This window comes from Chroicocephalus ridibundus, chromosome 1, assembly GCF_963924245.1.
Source record: "Chroicocephalus ridibundus chromosome 1, bChrRid1.1, whole genome shotgun sequence".
NCBI lineage: Eukaryota > Metazoa > Chordata > Aves > Charadriiformes > Laridae > Chroicocephalus > Chroicocephalus ridibundus.
The window spans coordinates 34626862-34640818 of NC_086284.1; the positions used below are offsets into that span (position 1 = coordinate 34626862).

The 13957-nt window shown below is 42.2% G+C and overlaps 1 protein-coding gene across 5 annotated transcripts in view; it reads left to right on the forward strand.

The window, feature by feature from the left end:
* The first annotated feature begins 3138 nt into the window (after nt 1-3138).
* ZC3H13 (zinc finger CCCH-type containing 13) overlaps nt 3139-13957 on the forward strand; it is a 49306-nt gene continuing 38487 nt past the window's right edge. For 3 of the 5 annotated variants that reach the window (XM_063334645.1, XM_063334660.1, XM_063334667.1), the window contains exons 1-3: nt 3139-3402; nt 9480-9605; nt 10039-10148. In XM_063334645.1, the coding sequence (XP_063190715.1) occupies nt 9489-9605; nt 10039-10148 (227 nt within the window). In that variant the 5' untranslated portion in view covers nt 3139-3402; nt 9480-9488. Of the gene's footprint in view, nt 3403-7437; nt 7473-9479; nt 9606-10038; nt 10149-13957 lie in introns of those variants that run through there. The other 2 variants (XM_063334652.1, XM_063334672.1) reach the window with 2 other exon arrangements.

The following is a 13957-nucleotide window of genomic DNA, read 5'->3' on the forward strand; positions in this document are numbered from 1 at the left end:
GCAGTACTCCAGGTGGGGTCTCACGAGAGTGGAATAGAGGGGGAGAATCACCTCCCTTGACCTGCTGGCCACACTTCTCCTGATGCAGCCCAGGATACGATTGGCTTTCTGGGCTGCTAGTGCACGCTGATGGCTCATGTTGAGCCTCTCTTCCACCAGCACCCCCAAGTCCTTTTCTTCAGGGCTGCTTTCAAGCCAGTCACTGCCCAGCCTATATCAGTGCTTGGTAATTAGCTGGCTAAGTTTATTCATCCTGCGGCCAAGGGTTTGTGCAGCACAACATAGGCCTGAAGGCCAGGCTGCCCATGCAGAGCAGCGCAGGAACAGCCTGGATCTATTCAGGTTCACCTGTATCACCAGCTCCTCCATGTACAGTTGTCTCCTGTCCAGGACCAATACAACTCCAAAGAAAAGCTGTCAACATGCTGGTTAAATGCGAGAATGGCACTGAAGATGTGACCCAAAGACACTTGCTAGAGGGACGGGATGCCATCCAGAGGGACCTGGACAGGCTTGAGGGGTGGGCCCTTATGAAACTAATGAAGTTCAAGAAGACCAAGTGCAAGGTCCTGCACCTGCGTCAGGGCAACCCTCAGTATTAATACAGGCTGGGGGATAAAGGGATTGAAAGCAGCCCTGCTGAGAAGGACCTGGGGGTACTGCTGGATGAAAAGCTGGACATGAGCCGACAACGTGCACTCACAGCCCAGAAAGCCAATCATACCCTGGGCTACATCAAAAGAAGCATGGCCAGCAGGTCGAGGGAGGTGATTCTCCCCTTCTACTCCACTCTCATGAGACCCCACCTGGGGTACTGTGTCCAGCTTTGGAGTCCTCGGCACAGGAAAGACATGGACCTGTTGGAGCGGGTCCAGAGGAGGGCCACGAAAATGATCAGAAGGCTGGAGCACCTACGCTACGAGGACAAGTTGAGAGAGCTGGGGTTGTTCAGCCTGGAGAAGAGAAGGCTCCAGGGAGACCTTAATTGCAGCTTTTCAGTACGTAAGGGAGGCTTATAAGAAAGATAGAGAGAGATTTTATACCAAGGCCTGCAGTGACAGGACAAGGTGTAACGGTTTTAAACCAAAAGAGGGTAGATTTAGACTAGATATAAGGAAGACATTTTTTACAATGAGGGTGGTGAGACACTGGCAAATGTTGCCCAGAGAGGTGGTAGATGTGCCATCCCTGGAAGTGTTCAAGGTCAGGTCGGACAGGGTTCTAAGCAACTTGATCTAGTTGAAGATGTCCCTGCTCACTGCAGGGTAACTGGACTAGATGGCCTTTGAAGGCCTCTTCCAACCCAAACCGTTCTTGAAACATAGAATGGTTCTCCTACAGTTGTTGGTTCTTCATTTTCACAGTCCCTGCCTTTGCCTTCTGCGACTTGCGTGGTGTGGTTAGAGTCCTTGACAGGGAAGACTGAGGCGAAAAAGTCACCCAGTACCTCAGCCTTCTCCATATCCTGGGTGACCAGGTCTCCTCTTTCCTTCCGGAGAGGGCCCACTTCTTCCCTTGTCTTCCCTTTGTCACTGCCATAGAAGTTTTTCTTGTTGCCCTTGATGTCCCTGGCCAGATTTAATTCTATCTGGGCTTTACCTTGCCTGGCTGCTCAGACAGTTTTTCTGTATTCCTTCCCGGCTACCTGTCCTTGTTTCCACCCTCTGTAGGCCTCCATTTTGCTTTTGAGCTGGTCCAAGAGCTCCTTGTTCATACATGGAAGCCTCCTGGCGTTTTTGCCTGACTCCTCTGTTAGGATACACCGCTCCTGAGCTTAGAGGAGGCAATACTTGAATGCTAACCAGCTTCAGTGCTGTTCAACATCTTCATCCATGACATAGACAGTGGGATCAAGTGCACCCTCAGCAAGTCTGCCGACGACACTAAGCTGAGTGGTGCGGTCGACATGCCAGAGGGATGGGATGTCATCCAGAGGGACCTGGACAAGCTAGAGAGGTGGGCCCAAGCAAACCTTATAAAGTTCAACAAGGCCAAGTGCAAGGTCCTACACTTGGGTCAGGACAACCCTCGTTATCAATACAGGCTGGGGGATGATGTGATAGAGAGCAGCCCTGCGGAAACGGCCTTGGGGGTACTCATGGATGAAAAGCTGGGCATGAGACAACAATGCGTGCTTGCAGCCCAGAAGGCCAATCGCATCCTGGGCTGCATCAAAAGAACCGTGGCCAGCAGATCCAGAGAGGTGATTCTCCCCCTCTACTCTGCTCTCGTGGGACCCCACCTGGAGTACTGCGTCCAGCTCTGGAGCCCTCAGCACAAGAAGGACATGGACCTGTTGGAGCAGGTCCAGAGGAGGGCCACGAAGGTGATCCGAGGGCTGGAGCACCTCTCCTATGAGGACAGGCTGAGAAAATTGGGGTTGTTCAGCCTGGAGAAGAGAAGGCTCCACGGAGACCTTATAGCAGCCTTCCAGTACCTGAAGGGGGCCTATAAGAAAGCTGGGGAGGGGCTGTTTGCAAGGGCATGTAGCGATAGGACGAGGGGCAATGGTTTTAAACTAGAGCAGGGCAGGTTTAGATTAGACATTAGAAGAAGTTCTTTACAATGAGGGTGGTGAGACACTGGAACAGGTTGCCCAGAGAGGTGGTGGAGGCCCCACCCCTGGAGACATTCAAGGCCAGGCTGGATGGGGCTCTGAGCAACCTGATCTAGTTGAAGATGTCCCTGCTTACTGCAGGGGGGTTGGACTAGATGACCTTTAAGGGTCCCTCCCAACCTAACACATTCTATGATTCTATGACTGCTTGCACCCCTCTCCCCTCCAGTGCTTTATCCCATGGCACCCCTGCCAAGAAGATCCCCCACGAGGCCAAATGCCGTGATTCTTTTTTTGGACCACGCTGTTCATCATCCCCACAACCCCGATCAGCCCGGGCCGAGAAACCGTACCGAAACACCCACGGACTCCGGGGAAAAGCCCAAAGCTGCGGGGAGACGCCTCCTCCGCCAGGAGCCGGCCAGGCCGAGGCCCCCTGCGGCGGCGCTGGGGAGGCGGAGGAAAGCCAACCTCCTTCCGCCCGCGGCGCAAGCCCTCCCCAACATGGCGGCGCTGCCGCTTCCGCTCGGCCCGCCCCCTACGTCATCACCGGCGCGGCGCGGCGCGGCGCGGCGGGCGGCGCGAGGGGCCGCCGGGAAGGGGCGCGCGCGGCGGCGGCAGTGGCGGCCGTTACCCAGCGGCCCCGGCGCGCGGGGGCAGGGCGGGAGCGGCGGGCGGCGGCGGCGCCGGGCGGGGGGAGCGGTCGGCGCTCCTCGTCTTCCTCTCCGTGTCGCTCCGCGCTCAGGCCCGGGAGGACGGACTCCCCCCTCGCCCCCTCCCACCCTCTCCGCCCCGGGCGGCGGCGGAGGAGGCGGCGGGGAGCGGCGCGGCAGCGGAAGGAGCAGGTGAGTGCGGCGGAGCGGCCGGGGGTGCGGAGGGTGGGGGGAGGGTGTGAGGGGAGGAGGCGGGGAGGGCCCTCGGCCCCCTCCTTCCCCCTCCCCGCCTCACCCTGTCTCGGAGTACCGGGGGTGACGGAGCTCCGCGGCCTTCGGAGCTGCGCCGCGGGAAAGGGCCGCGATCGCACCCGCGTGGGCGGCCCGGGCCGGTGCGAGGCCAGGGAGGCGCTCCCCGAGAGGGAGTTGAGGCCTGGGGGCCGCGGGTTCGTGCCTGGCGGTGGCGGCTGTCGGCTGCTCGGTCGGGAAGCGGTTCCGTCAGTCAGGGAGCGTGCTGGAGCCCGCCTCCCCCCTGGCTGGATCTCCCCTGTTCGTGGGGCGTGTTTTTTCCTTTGCAATGGGGCTCTTTTCCCACTTTCTGGCAGTGAAACAGTTTCTGCTTTATGCGCTTGGAGGGACTACTAATTTCGCTCCTATAAATTCACTCATCACGTTTCTTTAGATAGCGGCTACAGCTAACTCCCTTCCCTTCCAGAACTTGTAGGCCAGGCCTGTTGAGTTAGCGTTATCAATGGTCTGCTTAGGTCCTCACCTTTGACTCCTCTAATGGATTCTCCCTCCGCCATTGATTTCTTGTTGACCTTCTACAAGACTGTTTGACAAACAGGTTGTGACATAGTGGGTTAGCGACCAGCACCTTGTGGGGTCTTGATCTGGTGGTGAAACCCTTGGGGTGCCTCTGTGCAGACGGGAGTGGACAGACTCAGCCCATGAACTGAATGTACCTGAAAACTATAGAAATGTGGCTGTACGTGGCCGTGCTCAAGATAGTACACCCCACTTCTCAGCATGTTTGCCAGAGTGTGACAGCATGCTAATGTGATGATCCAATTTACAGATTGGAGATAGCAGGTATCCAACAAACTTGATATGAAAGCTGAGCGAGCTTGGATCTGTTTGCACCACTCTGCATAGACTGTCCCATAGTCTGGTAAAACATCTTCTTTGAGTATAAGGACTTTATTAGACAAGAAGTGGAATACTGTGTACTTTCTTCAGTGATACTAGGGCCTGATTTTTTAAATTTACTAATTTACACGTAGAAAACCAACCATGACTTTATACTTTTGAAAACGTAATTAGCAGTCGCGTATCACTACTAATGCGGAAATACTGTATGTTAAATTAGAGGGATAGGTTCAAGTTAACATGGTGATGGGTTAACAGCATGGAGTTGCTAAAGTAAGTTTGGAATAATTTTTAGTATTCTGTCAAACAGGCTTCTTTGTGTGAGTTGAAGAGTGCTAGACTGACATCGCATAAATGTGCAACTAGTATTTGACTATTATTTTGAAAGTTGGTTAACAAGTTTTACTATTTTTAGCATTATATTTAGGTAGTAAACCTGCGGAACTCCTTCAGATATTGCTATTCTGTTAGTATTGTGACATGGAACCATTAACATTGTAATCAGAAACAAAACTGTTTCAGGTAAAAGCTTTTCATTTGTAAAAGTGAAGGGGAGCACTGATGTTTTCTTCTTTCTAAGCTGTTATTTAGCTGTCAACAGGTATTTAGTTTATCCTAGAGTGTTATAATCAGTTTGTATCTGAACTTCTGTAGGATTTTAAAATGAAAATTTTGTTCGTTATTTTAAATGGCATATCATTTATCACTTCACAGGTAGGATTTTCTTAAGTGATGTAATATTTAGCTTGTGTGTGGTGTGCACGTATGCATGCACAGACATATACATGCTTGTTAGTGATGGCTTGGATTTCTTAAAGAGATTTTATCGCCTTACAGTTTTTTTGTGAACTTTGCTTTTGTTCTGTTACATCTCAGTTTCTAGTTTTCCTGTAGAAGCAGGATTAATTTTTGCAGGGGACTGAATTAGACTTTTCTTACAGAAAAGCAGGTGTTTCAGATGTGTTTCTTTTGATCGTATCTTATGTAATATCATACTTCTATTGAAGAAAAATGTTAGCATGCCTGACATCAAAATGTAGGAGCACTGATGATAAAACTACAGAACTACTGAATATTGTGTCAATCATATCATGCTTCATTGATTTCAGTTCTTTGGTTAGTGCCCACTAGGTATACTTGTTTCTCTCAAGTCTGTCTATGTTTTAGATTTATTCATGAAGTAACACTCTGAGATATATTTTACTTCAAATGGTAGTATAATTAATGTCATTAACAGATTGTCTTTCGCCCTGGAAAAGTTACTTTATTTAAAGAAGAACATAGATGCATCTGTGAGTAAGTTATCATAGTGTTAAAATATTTCTAATTTATTATTAAAGATTCCTATGGATCTTAGTTATATATGGGAAAATGGTACTTTATATGTAAAACCTTAGCTATAGAATTTACTTTAGGAGCATAAAGTTAATTTCACCTAGTTGTAGTAAGGTGTTTCAGAAGTTGCAGACGCTTACAGTGCCTCTAAGTAGATTTAGCCATGCAATGTACTGTACCTCAAATAGAGAAGTACATAATTTTCTACTTAGAAACTTTTTTTTAAAAAAAAATAATCATTGTAATTATTTGAAATGTCAAAATATGAATGCTTAAGGCTCAGTCCACACTGGTACTCAGTGCTGTCTAGTCCACGCGAGTGTTTGATAAGGAGAAGGTAATTCAGAGACGCAGGAGTTTGATGGAAAGCACTGTGCATCATTTTGGGATTGATAGCAGGACTGTGATCATCAAGGGTAAAGCAATGTAAGATGAAGATGTGGGAGAGTTGAGCAAGTTATGGGAATTTTTATGGGATTTTCCTTTTAAATTGTTCTTGATTATCCATAAATGTGTAGTCTGAAAAATTTGGAAATGAAACATTTCACTTAGATATTTTATTTCTTTTCCCCTCACAGTACTTGTTTATAAGCAAGGAACCTTGTCATTAATATAAAACTGCCGCTATGCATCTGAGATTTCAACTACAATATTGTTTTAATAGTCTCTTCACTTTTCCAACTTGCTTGGTCTTTGAAGAATGAAAATGGGAGTGACTGCATTTTCAGATACAGTCTCTGAAATGTACTGTTTGACGTAGTGGAAATTCCTCAGTTTGCTTCTGGATAATGTGTCTGGACTGTAATCCTGCAGCCTGTATAATAGCTATATTCACTTAACAGTGAAATCTCATGCAATTCTGATTGCAGGAGTGAGACCCTCATGTGATAATACATGCATACAGAAAATAGTATGCTGTGCAGTCACAGCATGCTGGTTTTGTTTGCTTAGAATAATTTCTTATGAAATATCTCTTCTGTTAATAAGCTATCTGTTTTTGATTGCAATCCAGTGGGTACAGGCCAGAACGTAAAGATAGAATTGACAGAATACTACCTGAAATAATAATAAGGTTTTTCTTCTCACCTTACAAGTTTTTGTTTTATTTAAAAATAGGGGGTTTTACAAACTTAAGAAGATTCAGGGTTGGATGGCGTTCTTTTAATTTCCTTGTGGGAAATTATCAGCCAAAAATAGTGAAGTAGGTAGTTGGAATGAAATTCCAGTTCAGTTATGATAATGTTACCTCCTTCATCCTCTCCAAGTTTATAACTGTCCTTTTAAGCTTAGTCATCATCATAACTTCCTATAGAAGCTAATTCCAACCAGGTACTATTTGCTGGGTAAAAAGTAACGTTTAAAAAAAAAAGATGTTTTGCCTCTGTTTCTTTGAAAATAAAAGGACATTCAAATTGGGAGGCAAAATTAATGTAAATTTTTGGTATTTATATACTCCTATCATGTCAATATGTACTGTAGTTATGTATTAGATGCACTCATTTTATCTGTCCTTCATGTGTTGAACCCTCTCCCTACGCCATTGACAGTGCCGTTCTTCTAACCCTTTTAATTTCAGATATGACTCTTTTTACTGTAAATATTTAAACCAAATTCAGTATTTGGTATGTGATCATCTTATTAAAAATGCTTTTACATACGTCAGTTGATTTTTATATCCTCTATTAAAGGGTGTAGCTGCATGAAACCTTACAAATTCAGTGGGTTTTTTGCTGAAATACAGTGGGAAACAATCCTGAAATGGAAGGGTGCTCAGCTAGGTGAGATATGTGGTATTGTTTTGCTTTCTAACTTTAATGGTTTATCCTGTCAGACTTTATAACTACTGCTGCACATTGAGCTGTCCACAATGACTCCTAATTATTTTTCTCAGAAGACTGGACTAATTTGAACTCATCAAGTATTTAAATAAAACCATTTCTCCTTGTGTGCATTACATTATATTTATTTGCATTTCATCTGCTGTTGTATTACTCAATTTTCTAACTCAATTAGATCTTTCTGGAAATCTATGTTCTCCACAGTTTTTACTAACACAAATAATTTCCTACTACTGGCAAATTCTACTATCTCACTGTCTGCTTCCACTAATTGGTGTTAACCATTGTTTTTAATGTCTGGTATACACCACATGGTTAACTTCTACCCTCTCTGAGCATCTTGGCTAATGTCTCAGTTACCTGAACCTTACTTGTGAGATAAAATTCTTCAGATAATCAAAGGCTTGGAGAAGTAGCCACTAGAGCTGAGCTGAGAAATCTCTTGAGTACATAGCATAAGCTTGTTTATAAAGGAGCTAAAGTGCTTAGCAAGAACTTCTGCACAGTTTTGTTTGTAGAAAGTGCACAGGTGTCAGACTTCTAGGGACATCTTGTGTCATTGAAGTAACCATAGGATTCAGATAACGGAGCTTCACCAGGGTACAAGGGAAGAAACCCAAGTATTATCAGTGCCAAGTGAAAAATACAGGTTGCAGCAGTACTACGTTTTATGTACACTTGTCCACTTTTATACATTATAAATTTTTTTTGCTGTAGAGTGGAACCTTACAATCTGAATATTGCTGATCAGATCAGTGAAAATTTGTATTAATCCAGTTTGGTGGGTGTTAGTTTTAATTTGTATTGTCCTGACTGTATGGATGAGCTTTTTGTCATTTCTAACTTGTTTGTGTTTGAGAAATTAGCCTAAGTATTTGTGTTCTAAAAGCAGTGACACGTGGATAGGAGCAGAAGGTTAGGAGATTAGTGTTCAACCAACCATTTTGTACTGGTTAACAAGCTCTAGAATGATGACACTTTGCAATACAACAGAGAGGTGTTTTTTTTTGAGCTATATATAAATCGTCCAACAACTGGCAGATTTTCCCAAATTGATTTTATTTCTGTGTAGATCAAGTAGCACTTACAGAATGGACAATGGTTTTTGGAGCCTATTTTACCCTTTTTCTACAACCTGTCTCTAGTGCTCAATATTATCCTCCTTTTTTTTTTTTAAAAAAAAAAAAAGGTTTTTCTTTCTGTATTCCATAACTCCTTCCTTTCTCAGGTAAGATAAATTATGACTTCTTATTTAGCAAACTTCTGCGGTATTTGCTTCAAAAATCTGTTTTTCCTAATGAAAGAAAGTTACTTGAGAAGCTTAAGAAGCGTATGACTGTTGGGGTGTGTGCTTTTTTTCCCCCTAATCTTAGGTGATTCCAAATAGTTGTAGAATACAAACTAGTAACAAACACAGACTGTGGATGATATCAAGGTGGTTTTCAGTAGGTTGTCACAACAAATGGGGGGGGAAAAATGGAGCGCTCATTTTTTGAGATTTGTTTCTGAAAATGGGAGCCGTTTTTAATGGTCAGAACCTGTTTCTGAGAGATTGGTGAAGTAACATTAAAAGTTCTTTTCACTTGAAGTCACTTGAGTTGATGAACAAAAAAATACATGACAAAGGAAAGCATCTGTTCTGTGTGGTGTTTGCTACCTAGATGAATAACATATCATATGATCTTTCCCAAAGGGAAGCTGAAGAATCCAAAGCAGGCCATAAAATAAAATGAACAATTATCATTACTGGTGTTCAGCTGACTAGTTCAAATCAGAGGCATTCCTCGTTATTAGATACATTTCACTCATTTATGACTTCTTTTTCTTTCTTCATCACCTCTGCAGCAACTCTTACAACGTGTATCATACTATTTTATTCATATGAGTTCAGTGTCAATAGCCCCAAACTGAAGGATTTTACAGTTTTGCTTTTTTTTTTGGTTGAAGTAGTACAAAATGTCAAAAATTAGAAGGAAGGTCACAGTGGAAAATACCAAGACCATATCCGATAGCACATCCCGAAGACCCAGTGTGTTTGAAAGGCTTGGACCCAGCACTGGAAGTACTGCAGAGGTGAGTTGTAAAAGTGTTCTTCTTTTCCTCCCCACCCCAGCATCTTCTTTTTCAGGATTTAGGTGGTGGGAAAGAGTAGCTCACAAGTACCAAATACTCATATGTCACTGATGTTAGTAAAGGAGAAAAGAACTCCTTAACGCTTGGATGTTGAACATACTATTACTAGAATTTTCAAATAACGTGTGTTGTCCCAGCTTCTGGAGAAGAGCAGTAGTTCTGTACATATTAATAGTATTTCCACCAACTTAAATTTTTCTCTGCCAGACCTGATGCTCATTGTTTATTTTTTTTAGTTACTTATATTACTGGTGGACAGAAATTACAGATAAATGGGAGTTAATGTGGAGTCATTTGTTTGTTCTGCCACACTCACACCAATGGTATTTCCAGAAATGAGTGTGAAATTCACCCAGTAATGTCTGTCTCTTAGACACAGTGCCGTAACTGGCTGAAGACTGGCAACTGCCTCTATGGGAACACATGTAGATTCGTACATGGCCCTTCACCACGAGGTAAAGGCTATAGCAGCAGTTATAGAAGGTAAATCAAGAACTCACTTTGAATTCTTCACATGCTGTAGGAAAATAGCTTTTGCAACTATGTCTTCTGTTTTTTGTTGTTTTTTTTTTTTTTTTAAAAAGTGAAATGCTGTGGTGTGCCTAATGGTATGTTTTATTGATAACCAATTGCATTGTAAAGCTGCTCAAAACAATTAATTTGGCAACTTACAGTGGGTTTTCCCTTTTTTTTTGTGTGTATGTAGCTTTAAAAAATGAATGGAGTCCACTGGATGCAGATTAACTTCTTTTATTACTTGAAATGGGAAGTTCAAGTACCTTAATACTTCTTTTTTTTGGGCGTAGTGTCACTGCAGCTTCTCATATGCCTTTCTCTCCTTTACTAAAATGCCGTTTTGCAACTACTTATAGCAGTACTCACATATTTGCATCTCTCCTGCCTTCATTATGTTGTTTCATGAATAAAGTGTCTGTCCTTTCTCTCCTGTTGGGAGAAAACATTTCTCTTCAAAATGTAGTTTTGTGACTTTATTTGTCAGATATAGAACAAATATCCTGTGTCGTAGGAAGAGATCCAAAAAGTTACTTCAATTTTCAGAAGAGAATATTTTTTATTATCTGCCTCTTCATATGTTACTGTAATTTAAAATTTTTTTTCAACTGTCCTTTGTGTGGCATAACATCTTACTGAACTGAAAGTGAATGTGGCAGTAAGTTTTTTGCAAACAACCGTGCTTCATAGTGCTGCAGTAATGTCAATATTACCTCTAGATTACGGATGGGCACACTGAAGCATCAACATGTAAAACAACAACAGGAAGGTTGGCATGAGTTTAGGGTTCTGTTTTCCTGTTCCTGTGGCATACTCTCAGGATGATCTTGACTTTGCTTGTTTGATCTTCCATTGCTTCTAAGGTGGTAGCAGCTGGGATACAAATTATATCACTGAGTTTAATGTTTCTTTCAGTGTGTAAAAGACTTCACTCTGTTCTGTACTGAATGTTCCAAATGGGGAAAAAGGAGTGATTTACTGGTAGAAGTTAAATTTAAAAACTGTTAGCATGTCATTTTCTCCTTGACTTCAGTGTTTGGAACACTCAGTATGTAGTTCTGCCTGGTGATTTGAAGAAAAGCCACATTTCTTTTAATGATTAAAACTTTGTTTCTGCTTCACTGTCACCCCTGACACTTAAGAATAATGTTGATTTACTTATTGCTAACTTTTTTCTTTTTACTAAGACTATATGAAAAAGTCAAAGGACAGATCTTACTGTTTATTTGTTTGATAAATTCAACATTTAATAAAGGTGTTCTTAAACATAAAATGGGGGTGGAAGCCCCTTCTTATCCACCCACACACATACACCAAAACAGACAAATGAAAAAAGCATTCCTGTTTTCAGAACTTTCTACTGATTGCTCTTGGCCAGGCACAGAAAAAACTGGTTTGTGTACATAGTAAAATGTTGGCATTTTCATGCCATATATCATTACAGACATTTTTACAAATGTTATCCAGGTGTTTCGGGTGCAATTTTATTGGCTTCTTGCAAGCCAAGCTTATATTGCTTCCACATCAGTTCAGTTCAAGCAGTACTTTTGCTAAAGTGTCTAGGATAATGTAATGGCGGCATGTCTACGTGTGTTGGGCCAGGCCTGCTGGAGAAGTCTTTTGTCTGCTTTGCAAGCAGTTTGGTAGGACAAAGCATGTCCTACTGCCTTTCTGTCTCGCCCTCCAATTTCATACCTGTCTTAAATAAATCTCATTATTAATGGTTTTATCTGACCGTACTGCTTCCCATTGTTCAGCACATCACCAGACAGTAGGAAAATGTGACTGTAAGGTGTGGAAAAGACTCTAAAGTCTAGTTTTGTTAGAACTCCATCATTAATGTTGCCTCTCGCAGCACAAATTTTAATTTTGCTGTTATAAAAAGAAAACCTAGCATGTTTTTACATATAAAGCTTTCCTGATGAGGATATTAAGAATTCAGTTGTGGACCTGCCAGTCTTCCAGGCGTCTGAAGTAAGGAGAAGCTAACAAGGAAAGAACTGTGTGTAAACACGCTGTCCCACAAGGAATTTTGCTCTCTTGCTCCGCCTACAGATTGTTGATTAGTTGCCTGGCAGCTGCCTGCTGGTTCTCTTAAACTATTGTCAGGATCTGTGCCATTGTGGCGTCCTTCTAGCTTGTCTGATCCTCTTCATTCTGGATATAAAAACCAAACCAAACCAGCAGTAATACTAGGTAAGAACCTACGGATTTTGCAGGGTTCAAATGTTGTTGTATGGGAAACTTCAATTATAATATGTACATTATACACTAATAGTTGTCATCTGCCTATACACATGCACACATACATAGACACACAGGTATTCTCAGATGTGTTGTAATGTGTGCCTGTGGGAGGTGTTCCTGACACTGTAGGAGGTATGGAAGCAAATGGAGGCACTGTTATGAACATGGATTTCCTAACCAAGCCGCTGAATATGGAGAACTGAACTGTTGCAGGAAGTAATGCTGTTTAAAATCACTTAACTGCACTGCTTAAAATTTGAAATGATGAAATTCTGAATTTTAGGCCTTATTTAAAAGATGGGCCTAGCACAAAATATTAAGTCATTAAAGAGAAATTTTTCATTGGGTAGTTTTCTTCTTTCAGTGTACAGGGATAATGCTGTGGAGCCTTTTGGGTGAAAGTTACAGTCTAGCCGCATCATCTTAAACTGTAGAGGTAAAATTATATCTGTTACAATTCAGCAGTGTGCATTACCTGGAATAACCAAAGGTCCCTTTTGGAGGAGGGGTAGGGGAAAAAAAAAGTTAGGTAGAAAAGAAACCGTTGTATAAAAACGAAAATTGTGGTACACCTGCAAGATAAATCAGCTAGGATGCCAGCTTGTTTTTCTGTGCATTAAGCCAAAGTATCTGAAAACAGTCACAGCTTCCTGAGTTGTTATTTCTTAAAATTTGACAGATTTTTCAACCTGATTTTTATTAGATTTTTTGGATGGTTACGGTGTTTTTTGGGGAGGGGTTGGATGGTTACCATGACTTCGCTCCAGTGTTCTCCTAAAGCTGAAAAAAACAAACGCCAAACCAAACAAAAACCCACCAACAAGCCCCAACCCTGGAGCTATAGCTTTTTTCATTCCTGTGGTTTCTTGATAAATTTTGTAATCTTTTAAGTAGATTTGAATAATCTTTTAACAAAGTAAGTTTTTTTTCTTCCCTCCCATACTGAAAAAGGCACCTGTTGAGGGTGAAATGGTTCGGATATTTTTTTTTTTTCACTCCAGCATATAACTTAAGAAAAAAAAAAAAAGTGTTAAAATATCAAATGTGTCTCTAGAAAGTACATGAGCTGCATTCAGTGCAAGTTCTCTTGCTCTCTCCAACTACCAGGGTTTTTTTTAAATTACTTCTCTTGAGAAACAATGTTGCTAGTAAGTTATCTACAACCTTTTTGCCTTTTAAATTAATTTTCAGTTTCACAAATCCAAATCCTTTGTACCATGGCTGATGTATTAAAAATTAAGGCATTGAATTGCCCCTTTAATGTTGAAAGACAGTTTATTGAGGTAGATGATGGTTGGAATGCTTCAGAGTGTTTTGGTAATGCAAAGGAATTATCTTTCTAAGTTGAGGGGAGGGAAAAGAAAAAGATACCTTGAATCATAAACTTTGCTAAAGCCAGACACTTTAAAGATGGTATAATAATGCATGTAGAAGAGATAACTTGTTTATGTTTGTATGCTGGGTGTTATTTGGTCCTTCTTAGTGCTAAAAGAAGCAGCATGCTACTGTTTTGTACCTTTCCTCTGATCTAG